The sequence below is a fragment of the Protobothrops mucrosquamatus genome, unplaced genomic scaffold (assembly GCF_001527695.2).
Source record: "Protobothrops mucrosquamatus isolate PMUCROS unplaced genomic scaffold, P.Mucros_1.0 scaffold_199, whole genome shotgun sequence".
In the NCBI taxonomy this organism is placed as follows: domain Eukaryota; kingdom Metazoa; phylum Chordata; class Lepidosauria; order Squamata; family Viperidae; genus Protobothrops; species Protobothrops mucrosquamatus.
In genome coordinates this window covers 1,155,640-1,177,280 of record NW_015386275.1, presented here as the reverse complement: position 1 = coordinate 1,177,280, position 21,641 = coordinate 1,155,640, and the positions used below count along the sequence as shown (strand labels likewise).

The following is a 21,641-nucleotide window of genomic DNA, read 5'->3' as shown; positions in this document are numbered from 1 at the left end:
GTCAAGGCATTGTTATCTTCAAATGCTGTTCTCGCTCATTTCAATGAGCAGCTGCCAGTGTGTATAGTCTGCGATGCATCCCCTTATGGGATCGGGGCTGTCTTAAGTCACCTGAAGGCTGATGGGACACAAGTCCCTGTAGCCTACTATTCTAGGAGTCTGTCATCTGCTGAGCGTAATTACGCACAGATAGATAGAGAAGCCTTGGCCATAGTGGCTGGCATAAAAAAGTTCCATGACTACACACTGGTTCACAAACCTGGCAAAGAAATGGGCCATGCAGATGGCCTTAGCCGGTTGCCTCTACAGCTTGTAGAATCAGATCCTGCTCCAGCTAACCACATACTAGCTATTCAGGATTTGCCTGAGTCTCCCCTCAATGCAAGGGATGTGGCTGCAGAAACAGCCAATGATCACACGCTAACACGTGTGTTGACATGGGTGCTGTCAGGTTGGCCTGACACATGTCCTGGCACTACCTTCCAGAGTTTCTGGAAAAGGAAGCATGAGCTATCCACCTTTAAGAGTTGTGTCCTGTGGGGAAGTAGGATAGTGATCCCAACCTCATTGAGGACTAGAGTCTTGCAATCTCTGCATGAGGGACATCCGGGCATAGTCCAGATGAAGGCTCTGGCGCGCAGCTATCTCTGGTGGCCAGGGTTGATAAGGAGATTGAGACCCAGGTCCAGGGTTGCCAGGTTTGCCAACAGTCTAGGCCTGGAATGCCACAGGCTCCTGTACACAGGTGGGAGGAAACACATGCTCCTTGGTCGAGGGTTCATATCGACTACGCTGGCCCCTTTCAGGGGCAATTCTTCCTCATTGTTGTGGACAGTCACTCTAAATGGCTAGAGGTCATTCCAGTGTCCACTACGACTGCCAGGACCATCCAGGTGTTGAGGGGCATCTTCGCCTCCCATGGGCTGCCAGATGTTCTTGTCACCGACAACGGACCTCAATTCACTTCTTCTGAGTTTCAGGCTTTCCTCCAGGCCAACATGATCCGGCACGCTACTTCGGCACCTTTCCATCCAGCTTCCAACGGCCAAGCTGAGCGCATTGTGCGCACAACCAAAGACGCCTTGAAGAGGCTCACTCACAGAAGCTGGCATCACAGGTTAGCTGACTTTCTTCTTTGCCAACGCACCACACCTTGCACAGCTACTGTGAAAAGCCCAGCTGAACTCTGCTGGGGTCACCGTCTCATTACCAAACTGGACAGATTCCACCCAGACTGGGTGGCTTCACAGGTGTCACAGCCACGGGCACCCAGGAGACTACAGGTGGGCGATCCGGTTTGGGCAAGGAACTATGGACCTGGACATCTCTGGGTGACAGCAGTGGTCTGCAAAGTCACTGGGCCGCTGTCATACGAAGTGGCCCTGGATGATGGTCGTGTGTTACATCGGCACATTGACCAGCTGCACTGGAGGCTACCCGGTCACCCTTCCGCTCCTGACTCTGCTCTCGGGGGGGAGGAGGACCACAATGGCGATCGTGGATCTCAGTCTTCTTGCAGAAGTGGGGGGTTGCACTCTGCACATAGGAGTTGTGCCAACGAGGCGGGTCCTGACTCTGGCACTGGGTCCATGGAAAATTGCACACAACCAGCTGTTCAGGCCACTCCATCTGCTGGCCTTGTGCCTACGGGACATTGCTCCCAAGAGGGGTCTGTCGTGGACCTGGGGAATTCCACCCCACCAAGGAACTCTGGTCTGGGTTTACAGGACCCGGCCAGTCAGCATGATGTGGGTTCGCCTGTACATAGTGGGCATCCAAGTCCTGGTCTGCCGAGCCTGGCAGGCGAGCTTGTAAACCGGGCACTTGCAACCACTCCAAGAAGATCAGAGCGGGCCAGAGGCCCACCAAAGTATTTGCAGGACTATGTGAAATTCCTGCTAGTAAGTGGGCAGGCTTAAGTGTACTTAGAAATAAGAACACGCTCAAAAGAACTGAAAAGGTATTAGATTTGTAGTAATGTAAAATAGTAAGTTCTATATGTTTTGGAGCTAAGAGGGGAGGGGTGTTATGTCCTGCGCTGTGATTAACACAGCAGGTGCAGGAAGCTGCAGAGAGACCCGGACAGACCATGTGGCTGCCCGGGCCAGACAGGCTGTCTCCAGCCTATTGCGCATGTGCAAGGCGGGAAAGATATGTTGCATTGATTGGTTGATGCTACTCCCTGCAAGGGGGTATAAAAGGGATCCGCGCCATTTTGTGTTGTTCTGTTGGAGATTAAATAAAGAAGCAACTGTTGTTACTCCTGCCTCGTCTCAATGCCTTACCAACGCACAGAACAGAACATGTACATTTATGATTATGCTCCAGTCTGTTTCTGGAACACTTGAACTCCAAGATTGTATCAACATTCTTTCCAAGGTTCTCCTTGGTTTTGCATCTTCTGTTCATTAGGATCACCAGTTCTCTTGTCTCTTTTTCAACTTTCTGGAAAATGAAGCAGTCAGAAAAACCAGAGAAGAATTTTGGAAACTTTGCAGTTTTGTCTGAAATAGTTTTTCAACATATGTCCAGGTAGTTAAAGTCTCCCGTTATTAACATTTCTTCTAAATAGTACATCTTTTTTTTTTTGACTGCTTAAGTTTTGTATTAACTTAAGAAAAACATCCCAAGTCCACCAGGGTCTATTTGAAATACTTGCATCACCCTATCTTGATTGTTAGCTAATTTATACAATAAAATGTATCTGGATGAATCTCAGGTTTCCATATAGCAAGTAATTGTACATTCACATTTAATAAAATAAAATGTTCGGTTCCAGTGGCCAAATAAGATTAGTGCTTCAAAACAGGAAATATAATATTTTAAAACAAAGTGAATAATGTGGTTGAATCACCAACAGGCATACGATCTGAAATATATCCACAGCTAACATACAACAGAGCTTCTAGCTGCTTTGAGCTGAGGAACACATCATGTGGGGAGTTTCTTCTCCGAAATGCTGCTTTAATGATGATCTGGGGCAGGTTGGATTTGGTAGCAATATGGAAGAAGCGGTCCAACCCCCCAAAATTGTACCTATGTGTTTTCCTTTGCAACTGACAGAGACTTGAGTGAGTCAAAACACTAAATTATTCGACAACCCCCAGTCATTTGTTCTCAATCTAAATCATGTTATTTGCTTCACTAATTGACCATTCCTAGCTTACCTAAAAATTTAACACCTTTGCAGTCCCTTTGTTATAATTGTATATTAAAAAGAAACAATTAAAATTCAATTTTGAAGAACAAAAATGCTATAATGATCCAACCAACTATAATTGGAAATATTTGTTCAGGGCAGCCTTTTCTCTTAAGTCTCAGTCTGGTGAAAGAGCTTTGGGTCCAACTTTTGCTTCTCAAAAGAGAGAGTAAAACAGAAGGAACTGTTATAATAAATGAAGTATAAGTCCCTTGAGTAAAAGTTGCTTCAAGAGAAGGAAACAATTAGGGATCTCCATCACTTAATACATTATGTTATATGGACTCGTTTAGTTGGCTAAAGGAGGATGTGCAGGAACATCAACTTTCCTGCCTCTTGCAACAGCACCAAGGCAGTAATAAATATTAAGTGTACAATAGAACAGTGATGGCGAACCTTTTAGAGACTGAGTGCTCAAACTGCAACCCAAAACCCACTTATGCATCGTCGAGTGCCGGGTGGGTGTGGCCCATTGGCTGGGTGTGGCCCATTGGGTTGGCGTGGCCCATTGGGTGCACGTGGCTGTGGTGGTAACAGAAGACTGGGTGGGACTAAAAAGTTCAATCAATCAATTCCAACTTTGCAAGATCTTTTTTTTCCCACGAGAAGTTGAAATGGACTGAACCTTTTTTATTTTTTGCGCTTGGCAGCAGATGCCTAAAGCGAAAAGGTTTTATAAAATTCAGCTGAAGGCCTAGGACTGGGGCGACAGCACGCATGCCCACAGAGAGGGCTCTGAGTGCCGCCTCTGGCACCCGTGCCATAGATTCGCCATCAATGCAATAGAATAAGAACATTACTGCTACCATTTAAATATAAAATATTCATATGATATTTTCATACATTGATATTTGTTGGATTTTAATCTTAAGGTCAGAATCCAACAAGCCTCAAAAAAGAAAACACACCATGAGACAAATCCAATTCAGCAGCCAGCAAGGCAAATCTTGCAGGAAGGAAAGTGTTACTTCTTAATCTAGGCCCACACTTTTTGGAATTAGTTTCACCCATCTGACAGGGAGATGCCATAGTTAGATTTTCACCCAACAACTGACCATTTTAGCAGTCATCAAAATTGATTATTATAGGCTCAAACATAGGAGTCAGTCAACTAATAGACAGTTTTCCTTCAGGTTGCAAATTTTTTCAGGGTTGGAAAAAAAACACATTTGGCTATCTGCAATTGAGAATCCTACAACTAGGCAGTACATTTGTTTTGGCACGGGAATGCAAAGATCCCATAAATGAATCATTCTGCTAATAAAAAATACAGTAATACAAAAATAAGACTGCAAACCTTTATCCATATGGCATAACCTATGTGAAAGGTTCTTGTTTCTTTTATCTAGATTTATTTTATTTATAAAAAAATAGCTCTTTCTTATATAACCCAAAAGGCTGGTGTTGGAATGAAAATAGAGAATTACTTTGCTTAATGCAAGGTAACACACTTTTCCATATTATATCGGTGAAATCTTTTTCTGTTTAATTGGTGTCACTGTCTTCAAACAGGGCAACTGATAAAATGTAAGTATTAAAACAAAAGAGAAATAAAAAATAAATAAATGCATTGAAAGTGAATCCCTCCATCTCATCTCAAGCACTAATCACTTCTCTGCAGTTACAGTATTGAACCCTTAGTTAAGAAACCCAGTTGATTTGATTTTGAAATTCAACTAAATTTTTCATTCATTTTCCTTTGCTGTCTTTACTCTCCCTTTATGTGTGATTGTTCATCTTTGTAGTCTATTTAAATGGAAGTGTCTTTAAATCACTTATGAAAAATGCTTTCCTTTGGCACATTTATTGTTGCTTATAAAGTGTTCTTTATTTCCATTTTTCAATAAAAAGAAGATTGTTTTATAGTCTGCAAACTTTTTATTTATAAATCCCCAATAGAGAAGAAGCTAAAAGAGAAAAATGTCTGCTCCTCAATGGAAAGAATTAATAAGAATTAGAAGCTTAGGGGTTTTGTGATTGTGGTTGGGTTTTTTACTGTATTCTACTATCTTACATACATCAGTGATTCTCTCTTTTTCACAAAAAGGGTTAGAAGTGTGTAAAACAAGCATATGTGGAAACATGCTAATACCACATTTTTATCAGCCAAACAATAGAAGGTATATTGTTATTTACTGGGCAATACGTTTAAGATCTAAACTTGGGTAGAGTCTAGCCCTGCAAACTGGACCACAAGGGAAGTATATGAAGCATCTTGCACTAAGAAATCTTACAGCAGGTCCTTTTTTATGAGGCCATAGATTACAGTGTTATCATTACTGTTGTACTTGTTGTTGTTTACATCCCTTTATCAAATACTTGTCTTTGAGTTTCAGAAACAGAATATTTGACTGTAGATTTTTTAGAGCTGGGAAATTCTAAATAAGGAAAATGCAAAATTATATTTAGTTCAGCCATAAATTCTTAGGAAATAAAATGTTTTTCTGCTAGACTTCCTCATTCTTTACAATGGAAGTATTCATACCTATACATTGATTACATACATCATAGCCTTTTTGTAAAGAGGTGGTAATAATGAGAAAATAATTAGCTATTGAAAAAGATACTTCATGGAAAAACTCAACCCTATAGTTATTGGCACATTAGGCAGAATAACAGATTAAACACATTTTTACAATAGCTAAATAATTTGGCTATATCAAAGATGGATTAGAAAATTACCTCACTGAGCACTTTATGATATTACTTGAAAAAGGCATATGTTCCTCAATGAGACTCAAATTTCCAAAGAAGAACAGGAAAATAACTGATCTTTTTTGTTTCTTCTCTATATTGTGTTATTCCTTGATGAAATAATAACAATGAAATTATTTTGTCAGTGTTGATTGTGTTTAAGTGATACTCCAGATGATGATGATTATATTATATATTATATAATTATAAAATATAATTATATAATATTTATTTATGTTATTAATCAAATTTATGTAGCTGCTCATCTCATAGAAATTAAGCTGGAAGGCATAAAACAAACCAGTAAAAACAGTAAATGAATAAGACAATTATTAGTTAAAACCGTTATATAATATTATTAAATAGATTTAAGAATGATAGAAGCAGACCTAAAACAGGTAAAGAGAATAATACATGGTTGGATGTAAATAATAAAGAAACCACCTCCGAGGTCACCCATCTCCTGGGTCTCAAGCCTACTGGGTCCCTGGGACCTGAGGGTTTACATCCCAGAGTTCTGAAGGAGCTGGCAGACATGATCTCGGAATCATTGAACCATATCTTTCAAAGTTCTTGGAGCACAGGGGAACTATCAGAGGATTGGAAAAGAACTGATGTCCCAATCTTCCAAAAAGGAAAAACTACAGCCTGACACCAATACCTGGGAAGATATCTATATGGAGGGAAGTAAGCAATGGGGTATCCCAAGGTTCCATTTTAAGCCCAGTACTTTTTAATATCTTCATAAACAATTTAGATGAAGGAATAGAAGCGGAACTCATCAAATTTGCAGATAACACTAAACTGGCAAGAATAGCCAACACCCCAGAAGATAGGCTCAGGATCCAGATGAATCTTGATAAACGTGAACACTAGGCCCTATCTAACAAAATAAAATTCAATGTTGAGAAAAGGATGATTTTCACTTAGGCAAGAAAAACCAAATGTACAGGTACAGATTAGGTGAAACTTGGCTCAATAGCAACTGTGAAAGGGATTTTTGAGTCCTAGTGGACAATCACTTAAAAGAACTGTGGTTGCGCAGTGGTTAGAATGCAGTATTGCAGGCTAACTGTGTTTAGCAGTTCAATTCTGGCTGGCTCAAGGTTGACTCAGCCTTCCATCTTTCCAAGGTCGGTAAAATGAGGATCCAGATTGTTGGGGGAAATATGCTGACTCTGTAAACCACTTAGAGAGGGCTATAAAGCACTATGAAGCAGTATATAAGTCTAAGTGCTATTGCTGTTATAAAATATGAGCCAGCAGTGTGTCGCAGCAGCAAAAAACCAGTGTAACCCTAGGTTGCATTAACAGATGGATAGAATCAAGATCACATAAAGTATTAGTACCACTTTATAAAGCCTTAGTAAGACCACACTTAGAATATTGCATCCAGTTTTGATCACCATATTATAAAACATATGTTGAGACTGTGGAAAGAGTGCAGAAAAGAGCAACAAAGATGATTAGGGGGCTGGAGGCTAAAACATGAAGAACATTTGCAGGAATTGGGTATGTCTAGTCTAATGAAAAGAAGGACTAATAGTGTTCCAATATTTGAGGGGCTGCCACAAAGAAGAGGGGGTCAACCTATTTTTCAAAGGACCAGAAGACAAGACAAGAAACAATGGATGGAAACTAATCAAGGAGAGAAGCAATCTAGAAATAAGAATAAATTTCCTGACAGTGAGAACAATTAACCATTGGAACAGCTTGCCTTCAGAAGTTGTGGAGGCTTTTAAGAAGAGATTGAACACCCACTTGTCTGAAATAGTATAGGGTCTCCTGTTTAAGCAGACTAGAAGACCTCCAGGGTCCCTTCCAACTCTGTTATTCTGTTCTGCTCAGTTTCAATGTCCCCATTCAACAATGGAGCTTAACATATGGCACCAATATTTGCAATCTAACTGATGTCACAGCATTGTTGCTTAAAATTGGGAAAAGGATGATACTAAAGAGCAGAACTGAAGAGAGTATATAGATCTTCAGGGATCTTCAGAAGTTTAGGAGTAATGATGCCAGCCTTACATCTGGAGCAAGAAGATACCACAAAATGGGTGGCAAGCAGAAAAGGCCTGTTGTCTAGGGCCCATCAAATGTAGCTCTCTAGATGATGAGTGACATGTCTGACATAACATATAAAATCATATAATTATATGAAATTATATAATATCATGTTTGGTTGCTAATCCAGTGTAAAATTATGTCTGATGACCAGCCATATAATTTTATATAATAACCAACTGGAGCATCACTTGAACATCATTGGCATTGAAAAATTATTATAATTCAATTGTAAAAGGCAATTTTACTTAGAATCCCTGACATTCTGTAACAATATCTTTAATACCATCAAATATGATCTGCTTATCCCACATCCTTGGGAAGGATTTGCCAAATTCAGTCTAAATATCTGGCTAAATGTATGAATATCTAAGTATAGAGAGGGAACTCTGGTCTACAATATATCTTGGCACATGTAAGAGGTCAGACCTTACCTTTTACTTGGCCTATCAACAGCAATGTTGCAATGGATGGTATCACAAAGCAGTCATTGTTTACACTCACAACTGCATGCCTATTGCCAGTCACAGCAATTTTGCAATATAGGAAAATATGGCTCCCCAAGGCTTGGGCAATTGAATCCAGCCAAGCAGCTCTCTTAGAAAGGATGGGAAACATGCACAGTCAGGGTGCAGTTCCCCTTAGCTAGCTCTGATGGTCTTTCCCTGAAGTCCCCATTGCAAGGTTTATCAAAATTGCTAATTTTTTAGCTGAGAAATCCGGAAGGAAATACTGATCTGTTCCTACCCATTGGCTAAGACAAATGCCACCCACCACTATCTCTGTAAGCAGCCCAAAACTTAATTGAGATAAATATTTATTCTGGGTAGAAGTTAGAGTGGGGAGAGAGAATTGGGGACATACAGTAGCTGTTTCAGAAAGCACTTTTGTTTACCTCTGAATATAGCATAAATATGGCAGTCTATGCCAAAGGCTCTCTCCCTCTTCCCTAATGGAATTGTAAAACAAGTTAAACTTGAATTAAGAGGGAAAACTTACTTGTGTAAAAAGAAAATAGATATTCTATCCTGGTTTATAATACTTTAAGCTTGGCCTGGGAACAAATGGGAACAAATAACTTTTTGAAAGAGGAATGCCCGGTTAACTCAACTTTCCTTCAACTGTGCCATTCTTGCTATGCAAGGATAAAGGTGAGTCATTTCCCAGCTACCAGTCCAAGGTCTCTGTTCAGCTGCCAAGTACTTAGGTGAGGTCATTTCACAGGGAGTAACTGAGAGGACTGGTAAGAGTGTAACTACCCACTTTTTTCACTCATACAAGAACCACTCTTAATGGAAACTCTTTAATCTATTTAGAGAAATTATTCAAACATTTTTCTCTCCAACACTGCCCCTCAAAGTAGATGAAGAAATGCTGTAGAGTGGAATGAAAATTAGCTGAAAGGCCTACATTAAAGGGAGGAGGGAATGAGCCTCAGGCTGCCCGCTAAAGAGGGGAGTGAGGCTGTGCAACTGGCATTTGAAAACACCATCTGGTCCTGGTCTCAGCTTCTGGCTTCACTGTTGGTTGGTGGATCCTGCTTGAGTTTCACTTGCCTATGTGCCAGAACCAAAAGCTTAGGAAGTGTAGAATTAATTGCTAAAAACATTAGAAAATGCTTCATTGGGTAAATATATTTTTAGGGGTTCAGTTAAATTCCAGTTTATTATATACTTTAGGCCTAGACCCACTTTATAGTATAGCATTATATAGGTATATAACAATGTCCTTGATGTGACAGACAGACTCAAATATTGCAGACTATGGAGGATCCTAATGTTGCTATGTCGATTAGTGATACAGGTTCAGCATTAAGTAAAGCCTATAGCAACTGGTCACTGTGTCAGTGTCTTACACTGCTTTTTTTTCCCAGGCCTATACGATTCAAGGACAATATGCAATTCCACATCCAGATGTGAGTTTCTCTTTATTATTTGTAAATGTATTCTATGTTACCTGCATGTTTTGTCAAATGAGTAATATTAATATTAATAATTAATATTAATGTTTTTGTCAAAATAATTGGCCATGTGTAGTATTGGTAATAATTAGGACTCAATTCTATTTCTATTGAGGACTTGGCCTGTTGTTAAATTACCAACATTTTTCTGTGCTATCCCTTTACTAAATTTTTTGTTCCCTGATATTAGCCATTAAAGAGCCTTTCCTTTTATGTTTTTTTCTGCCATAGAAATTGCTGATAATGAAAGAAACAACCTGTTTATGCATCTTCTCATTTTATGATGTGGTTATACCCAGAATCCTTGCTATTTTCCTTAGTCTTTGCTTATTTATTTAATTTATACTTCACCTTTTTGCCAAGAGTTCAAGATACTTTACATTTCCTTAGTTATAATGAAAGGGAAGAGAGAATTTCTGCTGATGCTGAATCCCTTAGTTTAGAATTTGGGGGAGGGGGGAAACAGTTGATTATTGTTCTCCAGTTGTCATTCCAAACCAGGAGTGGGCATCATTATTTGTTTTATTATTTATATCTTTAGTAAAAAATATTTTTTCTTAATAGCAATAGCAATAAGACTTATATACCACTTCACAGTGCTTTACAGCCTTCTCTAAGTAGTTTACAGAGTCAGGGTATTTCCCCCAACAATATGGGTCCTCATTTTACCAATTTCAGAAGGATGGAAGGCTGAGTCAACCTTGAGCCAGTCAGGATCGAAGGAATTGAACTCCCGGCAATGTGAGCAGAGTTAGCTTGCAATACTGCATTCTAACCACTGTGCCACCATGGCTCTTACTTTATGTTCCTTCCTTTCTAACAAAAAAAAGCATATAAATAACATCTGAAACAACATTTGCAAAAATGCTTCTCATAAATGAACTTAGTACCAACTGTTGTCTCTTTCACTGAAAAATGAAGATTATGAATGAATTTTATTTAGGCCATACTATGCTGCCAATGGATGCTCACACTGAATTTTATACAGGGAGGAAAAAAACTCTAGGCTTCATTTTTATCTGTTTTCAATGTCTAGGCTTTATGCTTGCTTGCTTGCTTGCTTATGTATTTATGGATGGAAGAGAAAATCTATAGCCTAAATATTGGGAAAGTGAAATTAATTACTGTTCTCTGAGCAGAAATACATTCTTAGGAGAAATGTAATAAAATGTAATTATAAATAACAGTTGCTTAGAAAATGTCAATCTGATCAACTGCATATAACACTGAATGTAATAGGAGAAATATACAATACATAAAAATATGGAAGAAATATGGAAACATGTTCAAACAAACTTAAGCCTATTTCTCATGCATGGACTTTCAACATGCAGGGATGGAAAATTGATATGTCAGACCTGCCCCAATCCGATCCCTTAGGAAACAAAAGCCTTAAAGTCAAGCCAGCTCTGTAATCACTGCGTTCACTGGGTGCAACATAAGGTGTAGGTTTGCCCCCAGCCCATCCCTCCCTCCATGACCAGTCCATTTCCAGCCCACCAGAGCTCGCCAAGATGTTTTGAGAACTCTAAGATGTTTGGGGGCAATCCGCATACTTCTCAGGGTGCCTGGCCGTGAGATGCTGATACAAACAGGATTCGGCTGCCCTGGTCCTTCTCACCTTTCATTCCCCCCTCCTGATTTCCTATCACATACACACAAAACTTTATTGCCCTTTTATCTTTCCTCCTTTCATTTCCCCCCTTCTTTTCCCTTTCATCCTTCTTCCCTTCTTCTCTTTATGGCAGGATGCCTGTGAGCAGGGCTTTTTTTCTCATAGAACACCCAGAACAGAGTTCCGGCACCTTTTTTGGATGGAATCTTGTAGGGTAGGCAAGGCGGGTTGTATGACGTGTGTGAGTTCCGGCACCTTTTTTTTTTTTTTTTAGAAAAAAGCACTGCCTGTGAGGCCTCCCAAGCCGAGCCAGGCAGATCTGACATCAAGTTTCAGAGACCCCTCATTTCAGCCCTGAGCTACAAATATTCTCCTTTAAACTATTAATTATCCTTTTAACTCTTTGCTGATTTTACACAGTAGTATAGCTACCCATAATAAAGAACTTTGCATGAGGGCTTCAGGGTGATACAGAACACTGGACAATATGAAATTAAAACTTTAAGGTTAACCACATAAGCAATCAATATATGGTATATCATGCAGCTATGACTCAAGGTCTCTCTTCTTCAGAAAAAGAGCCTAATGATCATTATTTACAAAGGAGACAGGTGAACTACTACCTCTCTCCTTTAGTTTAATAAAATTCTACAATAAAAATGAGAAAATACCATGGTCCAAGTGTGTTTATAGCAGTAGGTGAAAAAGAAAACTGATATAGCTATAGGGAAAAAAAACATTACATTTTAATAATTTATTCACAGCTGGTTCAGTCCGAAACCAAATGAGACCAATGAACAGGAGTGGGATAGGAGATAATAAAGAGCAGATCAGTCCATGGAAATCAATGTCATTATTTCTCAAATAAGAAATGTTATCACATCTTACAAAGCACATCCTTAACCAGAGAGAGCAACACAGAACACTTTCTAGATGCAAGAAATGTCATCAGTTTAGAAAAACGTAAGATTTTATTGATCACATGTTTCAGTTTAGATTGTAGTCAGTGAAACAGCACAATTCTTTATGCTGATTTTGAGCTTTTTTCTTAATTCTGGCCATTGTTGTCTGATTAAATGTTTATGCATAAATCCAAAACATTGGTACTGGAGAGCTTGAAAGAAGGCCTTTTTTATATAAACACAATTATCCATCTCAAATTTTGGAATATGCAATTGATTGAAATTCTGTTACCTTAATCCCTGCAGTATTTCAGTATAACCCAGTTTCTGGTTCTTTTTAAAAAATGTGCAGAATTCCAAGACTGTTAACTGAGATTTAATGTAAAAGGTTTTGTAAAATGATACTTATATTCATTTACAATCTTTCAGACATCTGTAATATATGCATATTTGTATATTTTCCCTAGTGTGTTGTCAAGAGTTAAGTAAATGAAGGAAAAGAGATTGTGGGTTTTTTATTGTTGTGCATTAGGTATCTGTAATTAATTTGCTTAACCAAATGATTACATAAGTGGTTACCCAAATTACATAGCTTCTAGGGAATATATAACATTTGCAATCTGGCTTTAGAAACAGTGGATTGGTGGTTGAATGTCCAGGACAGTTAGCAGTCCATACTTCACAAAACAGCAAAGTTTACACTGATACAAGTGTTCCAAGGAGCTAAAACTTTTCTAACTTTGTTCCATGGTGCCCAGTCACTTGATTATGAGATGGGAAAATATATAAAAATGATGAATCAATAAATAAAACCAGAATTCTAAAACAATTTCTTTTTAATGAAAAATTATTTTGCATCCTTACTAAAATAAAAATCATACCATCTTCTTTCTTTCCTCATTCTCCTTATATAAGAAACTTACTGAGGAATGTATCATGCAGGTAAAATAAAACTGACTTTCCATAATAGATCCTCTGAATGTATTCTGAACTTTCGGTTCTGAATTCTCCACATTTCAGGAAAGCCTATTTTAGTTTGGCATCCCTGGAATCTTTCTGAATCAGCCAAACTGAATTCAGTGCATGTGACTAACTGAAGCATATGTAAATACAAAGAAATGTTCAAGGAATATATATACTCACTAAAGCCAGTTTCGTCTAGTAGTTAAGACTCCAGGCTAGAAAGTGGGAGATCATGAATTCAAGTCCTGCCTTAGTCATGAAAGCCGGCTGAGTAACAGTTACTCTCTCTCAGCCCAACCTACCTCATACAGTTGGTGCTGTGGGAAAATAAGAGAAGGAAGGTGGGTTGCATATTTTTGCTGCCTTGAGTTATTTGTAAAAATAATAAAGGTGGGATACAAATAAATAAATGAAATGAAATAAAAAAAATATGCATATCTAAAACTTCTTTTTGGATCCAGAGAGGAACCATGCATTATTTTTCCAAAGCTTCAGTTTTTTCTTATGTATGATAATGGATAAATCACTAAATTATTATAACATATTTATGTTTTGTGGAATTGGATGGAATTTAGAAGCCCAGATACTATCTCCATAAAATCTTATAAGTAGGAAGCGGTTTGAAATACTGAGTATTTAAAAGGGCAAGCCCTTCTCATCAGGGATTACTATTATAAATGTGCCCTTGTAATTTCTGAAGATCTGGCACAGATATTAGTATGATATGGTGAATAAACTATAGTTTTAAGGTTTAAAAAATGTTCCATTGGGTCCCAAGTTCTAAAATTCTTGATGGAAAAATTAGATTACATTATAATACTGAACAGTGTGAGAATCTATAAACATGAATTTTAAAAATAGGATTTCTTTCCCCATCAATACAAACAATTTGCAGTATCTTTTACTATATCCTGTATATGTGCATTATGGACACACAACTGAAACTCTCAGATATATATTCTACTCTTTCAAACAATTGGGGACTGTGGGTGAGATTTGGAGAGTCAGAGCTCTTTCTTGCTCCCTGTTTCATGGACCTGAGAAGTGGACAACCATGATTTCTGGTTACCTGCAATTCAAATACCTGTTTTGTGGTCTTTAGCCCCTGTAAATTTGGTACCACCAAGTAGAATTCCCTTCCACACATAGACTGCAATCAGAAGTCTATTCTGACAATTGCTTCCAACTTCCAACTTCTCCATTTTATGTTCCCTATGTAGTATTCAACATCTCACCTTCTGAAAATGCATAAAATACAAATGTTCTATTTATCTCTCTCCCATCTGATTTTTTTTACCTTCTATTAAATCCATCTGAAATATGGACACTGCATCTGATCGCAATAAAGTCACAGTAGATTAGCTTGGTTGACGAAGGAGGCTTTTCTGTTTCTTTGGTTTTAAGGTCACTTGAGAGCCAGTTTGATGTAGTGAATAAGGCATCAAACTAGAAACTGGGAGACTATAAGATCTTAGGTATGAAGTCAGCTGGCTGATTTGAGCTAGTTATTTTCTCTGAGCCCTAGGAAGGAGGCAAAGGCAAACCACTTCTGAAAAATCTTGCCAAGAAAACTTCGGGGATTTGTGCAGGTAGTCTCCAAGAATTGAACATGATTGAACAGAAGAAAAAAAACCAGGTTATTTAAGCCACTGAGTCCAACTGCCTCTTAATTTAGAAATTCAAATTAATATATCCAAGACCGAAGATGATGAGATGAGACGAGACGAGACGAGACAAGACAAGACAAGACAAGACGGGACAAGACAGGACAGGACAGGACAGGACAGGACAGGACAGGACAGGGTAAGGTAAGGTAAGGTAAGGTAGTATAGGATAGGGTAAGATAAGGTAAGGTAAGGCAGGGTAAGGCAAGACAAGATAAGATAAGATAGGATAAGTTAAGATAGGTAAGACAGATAAGACAAGACAAGACAAGATAAGATAAGATAACCTTTACTGTCATTTTTTTACTGTGGGCACAACAGCACACATCAAAAATGAAATTTAGTTGCCCGCTCTCAAAGTGAAACACATACATGACTCTTTCTGTTAATATTTTTTTTTAAAAGTTCAATCATGATCTGCCATCTTGTTATGAAATCTATTGCTCTGTGGAACACAAAAGAATAGTGTGTGATCTCTCATCAATTACCCTTTCTAAAGATATGTCCAGCTTCTTCAATTTCTTTTCGTAGGCCTTAGTGTCTAGTCCCCTGATCCTCTTCATTGACCTTTTTGGAGTCTGTTCAATTTCTCTGAATCCTTAATGTATGGTACCCAGAAGTAAACCTAGTATTTGAGATGGAGATAATAAAATAGAATGGAGTGGGTTATTTCCTGTGAATTGGAAACTAAATATCTGTTGATGCAACCTAAAATTGCATTTGCCTTCTTTGCAGCCACATCACACTCTTGGCAATGAATTCAGTTTGCAATCAATTACTAATCCAAGATCTTTTTTGCAAGTAGGTATCCCACAACATATATCTGTGTATGTGATTTTGTTTCCTAAATGAAGAGATTTGCACTTGTCTGTTAAATTTCATTTTGTTGTTTTCAGATCATTTCTGCCACCTATCAAGATCATTTTGACTTTTATTTCAGTCTTCTAGGATATTGGCTGTCCCATCCAAGTTTATATCTGTAAATTAGATAATTGTTCCTATACTTTTGCACTCAAATCATTAATGAAATCATTAGCAAAGAATAGAGGATAGAGAATTAATCTTTATGAACCCCATTTGATACCTCTCTTCAATTTGATGAGGACCCATTGATCGACATTCTTTGAAGAAGTTTGAGTCACTTATGAACTGTCATGCCATTCAGTCCATGCTTAGCTAGGTTGTATGGTAATTTTAAGCCATGGTTAAGTTTAATTAGTTAACCAGTTTAACTCCTTGCATGGCTAAGTTTAAGTCATGGTTGAGTTTGAGCCAGTTATAAAATGTCCTGCCATTCAGGCCATGCTTAACTAGATTAGCATATCATTGAGTAATTAATCAATGCTTTGTTGAAGTCAAGATAGATTGTGTTGGCAGCATGCTCACAATCTATTAAGGAAGCTTCTTGTTCAAAACATGAGGTAAGATTAGTCTGGCAAAATGTTTCAAGATCTTTAGCATCTGCTCTGGGATTTTCCCTTGTATTAGTTTCAGACTGAGTGGTCTGTAATTTGCTGGATTTTCCTTTTGCCCATTTTAGTAGACATGGACAATGTCTGCTATTCTCCAGTTATTTGGTACTTTACCAATTCTCTAGTTTCTCGGATATAACAAATAAAAATTCAGCTAGACCACCAACTTCCTGACCATGTTTCTATGATTTTCTATGATTTCCTGCCTCTGCTTCTGGTCCTGTCAAATTTCCTGGTGGAACATATAGTTTCTTGTAGGAGAGGAAAAGGCTGAATCAAATTCATATTCATTAGGTGATGTCAAATTTGAGACAGTCCTGTAAAGAAGATTTGAAGAACACATTTTGTTGGCAAAAAAACCCCCAACCAACAACAAAAAAAACCAACAAACCATCCAAGAATCATCCAACCTACTGAATCATCCATGAATTTGTTTTCTTTTAAAATTCCTACATATATGGGGTGGTGGCTTTTGAAAGCAAAATCTTCCCATCTTACCCACAGTGGGTTTGATCATAAGTGTGTATTACCTCCAATGTACACAATCATAACTGAAATCAGAAGAGCAGCTGTGTTACTTCCTGTCTCTGTTTACACTTCATACTAAACTAAATCATGGCTTAGCATGATGTATGAACCTACTGTGTAGTTTAATCTTCCAGCAAAGAAGCTCTATATACCATCACTTTGCTATAAATTAAAACCATACTTTGTTGATTAAGCCAGAAAGATTCCACAGACAATCTTCTGGTTAAACAGCAATATCCAAATCTTGGTTTAGTTTTTTCTTACTTGTTGTTCCAAAATTCCATGGTGCACACACTACGCTGATCTAAAGAATATCCAGTTTGTGATTAGGGACAGTAAGGGTTGCATAGACAAAAATGAATGTCACACTTTTGAAGAACACAACATTTTCTTTCAGAGTACTTCATATAGAAACTTAAATGATTTAATCCCCCCCATCTTTTAATTTATTTCAAGACAACATAGGTTATAGGATGCCATTTGTTTCTCATATTTTGTTTGCCTGCTTGGTTGACTAATAAAAGCTCTTCTTTTCAAACTCCTTGTAACTTTCCTGTCTTCTTCAGCCTCTCAGGTATTCTGGTTCCAATGTTTCATCCAAATGTTACAGCACCAATGTCAGACTTTCCTGCACTCTTTCACTCAGATATTCTGCAGGAGCAGGAGTTTGGGATTTTTGCTTTTAATCTTTCCCCCTTCTGAATTCAAAAGATCAGAATCTCATAGTTTAGGGGAACTTCCCGCAACCTATTACTGTGCTGTGTAGGGAATTTCTGTAATGACATCAGAATCTAATTATCATCCTACTACCTCAAGCTCTTACAGAGCATGGCTTTAAAAGCAGGTTTGGTTTCAAGTTATTTTGGTGTTTGAATAACAGTATAGATTTGGCATAAAATATATTGGAATTGCTTTCCTCTTTGTGATGAGTTATTAAAAGCCTAATGCTAAAAGCACAAGAAGGGATGAACAGGATCTGAAATACATACCTATTTTGGCCAAAACACATACTGGACTTTTCATTGGGGTCATCTACCTAGTTATGAAACTTTCAATATTTTGAAGAAACTACCAGTTCCAGGTCACAGCTCCAGAAACACTGATGGTCTCCATGCAGTAGAACCTCTTTGGGAGATGGTAATCACACATCTACATATTCTCCTATTTGGTTCAGGTTTTGTGATGAACACATATGTACAATTTCATCTGGAAAGACACAACAACAAAACTAGGCTGCTGTGTTTCAGATCCTGATTGAGCACATCTGCCAGAAATTTGACCAATTATAATTTCCCAGGCCAAGTCCTTCTATAAAACCTGTATGTTGCCATGATTCCACATGGCTTCCTGGTTTCTTTCTTAAAAATATTACTATTATAATTTTGTTCTTGGTTTTCAGTGTGACTTGTATTCTATAACAATAACCTTCTTAGTTCTAATATCCCTCCTACCCCCTCAGCAGTTGACCAAGCTCCACCAGTTGGCTATGCAGCAAACCCCCTTTACTCCCCTTGGACAGACCACCCCTGCTTTCCCTGGTACGTACCCAAATTCCCTTTACAGATTTCCTTCTCTTTTTACCTATACAGTTCTCTCTTTTTCTAAGCTTGGTTTCTAAGATTAAAAGAAACAGGATGTGTAATTGCAGTGGAATTAAGGGAGGACAAGAGGCAGACACTAGAGTTGAGAAAAAGTCAGGTCATATATTTGCAAGTTATGTGATGCTATTATCTGCTCTAAGATACCTATGTTATAACAGTCCTTTAGTCAGGAGGTAAGGATGCATCTGCACTGAGAGGCAAAGGTTAATTTCTCATACTTGTCCCTGATTGTTTGTGATATTCTAAAATATACTACTAGGATTCAAATACATTAGATGACTAATGAATGCCTAGCATTTGAACCACTGCTTTTATGGAAAATGAAGACAAACCAGCCTTTTATCTGAGGCATCAAGTAGATTTCTAAAAATCATTTCTGATAAACTCAGAAATATTAGGAAAAGGGAATATTTTCTGCAGAAAACTAGGACGGCAGATATTATTTACTGAACATATGTTTTAATAGCATTGCATTTTATTTGAATGGGAACTTGCTTTTTCTGCCATTTTGTTCATCATATTTTGAGCTTCCTAGATGAAGTGATATTGCTTCTCTCCTTGAAGGCAAAAAAAAAAAGTTAAGTGTGTTTCTTCTTTGCTCTTCAGGAGAAAAGCTGCCCTTACATTCCTCCGAAGAAGCTCAAAATCTGATGGGCCAATCCTCAGGTAAAATAAATACAGGAAATACAGTCATATAATTCTTTTTGTCATTGCCAAAGTGATATATAAAGCAGCTGTTCTGATTATATTGATGGGATAGTTTTACTGATGTTCAGGAGGCAAGACACAGCACAATTATAATTATGATAGTAGAATAACAAAATGGCAGCAGTTAAGACAACCTGGACCTTTTTCAGAATAATTCTCCAGCAGAATGACATGTCACTGTTAAAATGGCTTCTCTTTAGACCTTAGCTCTTTCATCTTTTTGTTTCTCTTCAGCTTTTGAAATTGTTCTTCTTTCATCCCCAAATTTTGGTTTGGAGTAAACAGCATCCTTTCACTTTCCATCACACTCTATGCACTCTTTCTAAAGGAATCTGTGATTTAGCAGAAGCCATAACAAATTAAAAGTCCAAGTAAAACCATTGTGCGCATCCTTAGATCCTAGCTTCAGTTCATAGAATGATTTTTGTATGTTTTGTAGCTGCATTAAAGACATTTGTGAGATACTATTAGAAAAGAATGAGCAAAGTAAAAATAATTTCCATATAAAGACATCTGCATAAAAATATTTATTTCTTAATGTATCATTCTATAATCAAGATATCACTATTATATAAAATTATATAAAAGTCTTACAAATGAAAGATTAATATTATTGTGCTATTATAACAATACAACATTTACCACAGCACAGTGTGTGAGGCTCATTCTCTATCAATCTGAAGATTCACATAATTTCTTAATTATTCACATAATTTCTCCTGGAACTAGAAATATCTCTGAAAATAAATTCAGCCACCAATAAATACATTTAAAATAAATTCAGATCCTCACATGTACCAGATCAAGTTCCATAAAATCCTTATGGCTATATTTTATTGGTTTTGTTAAAAACTTTACAAATCAAATCTGTAAGTTGATGGGTGCAGACTTCAGCATTACTAAAGTTCATTGCTGAGTTTCAGCAGACTGAACTGGTGTTTGGATGATTGCTTAGTTGACACTCTTCTCTCATATCCCTGCTTATTTCTTCCCAGATAATGGATAACAGACTATGGCTTCTCTCCCATCCTTTTCTTTTTTGGTTTTTGGTTAATACTGTGTATTATGCTGAACACTCTCAGCATCTAGCATGGAGTAACTTACCTTCAAACAATTCAGAAAGAGGCTCAAAACCAGATGCCCTTATTGAGCAGTATTACAAAAACAGATTCAGGTTGATCCCAGCACAGTTCTGTGGATGTAAATCATATTAGTCTTAATGGAACATACTTCCAAATTTCTGTGCTTTCTCTGACACACAGCCTGCAAACTATCATTGCCATATATTGTGCATACTGTTCCATTAAAGGTTGCCCCACAGGCTGCACACATTTTTTGCGCTGTCATAACAAACTTTTTAGAATAGCGTTCATTCTTATACTTGGACAAACTACTGTCATTTTGTGGCTCTTCTTAAAAAGCAGAATTCCCAGGTTTCATGATGGCCACTTTTTATTAGATATTATACAATGAATTCAAGTCCCACCTTACACATGAAAACTTGACTAGGTGACTTTATTAGTTATAAAGTAATAAAGTGGGGTTTTGAAAAAAATCTATTATAAATAAATAAATATTACTTGGGTTTTGAGCATATAACTATTTAGTCTACATTAACAAGTGATTAGGTCATTGCTTTCAACTCTGAAACATTTACTTTACAACATATTCCTGAGGGAACTATGTGGAATAAAGAATTAACTGTAGCAGTATAGTTCCAGTATTATTGTACATTTTAAAAAACACAGTTTTAGAAAACAGATTGTGGTGTCCACAGTTTATTGGCTTAATTTAGATCTAAATTAAGTTCACATTTCTCTTTGGATCCCTGTAATTTAAGTACAAAGAATATGTTATCTAAAGAGATGAAAGCATTTGTTCTATTGTGGATTTAGTGTCTGTAATAATTTGTTTTCATACTTTACAAAAATATATAAATAATCCTTGCTATTAACTCTTAAGATCATAAGAAATTCCATTTCCCTACTGACAAAATATGTCTGTCATTCATGCTATATAATTCAAAGTAATTTTGCTATAAAACTCCATTATTTCATCAGAACTGGGTTTAAAATACAGTATTCTTCTTCCTTGCAAATAGCATCCATACACAATGAGTAGCATAGAAGATATTAATTAATCCTTTCGGGGGAGCAACTTAAAATAACCACTGTATCATAGTTTGCCTCCTAAATAGCCACAAGTTCTCCCTAATATTTCTAAGCAGCTGTATCTTTTATTTTATTGACCAACAGTAACATCTTGAACACT

The 21,641-nt window shown here is 37.4% G+C and overlaps 1 protein-coding gene across 1 annotated transcript in view; it reads left to right on the top strand.

The window, feature by feature from the left end:
* PCBP3 (poly(rC) binding protein 3) overlaps window positions 1-21,641 on the top strand; it is a 65,083-nt gene that overhangs the window by 30,053 nt on the left and 13,389 nt on the right. The window contains exons 9-11 of the mRNA XM_015825429.1: window positions 9,831-9,872; window positions 18,521-18,599; window positions 19,269-19,328. Of these exons, the coding sequence (XP_015680915.1) occupies window positions 9,831-9,872; window positions 18,521-18,599; window positions 19,269-19,328 (181 nt within the window). The remainder of the gene's footprint in view (window positions 1-9,830; window positions 9,873-18,520; window positions 18,600-19,268; window positions 19,329-21,641) is intronic.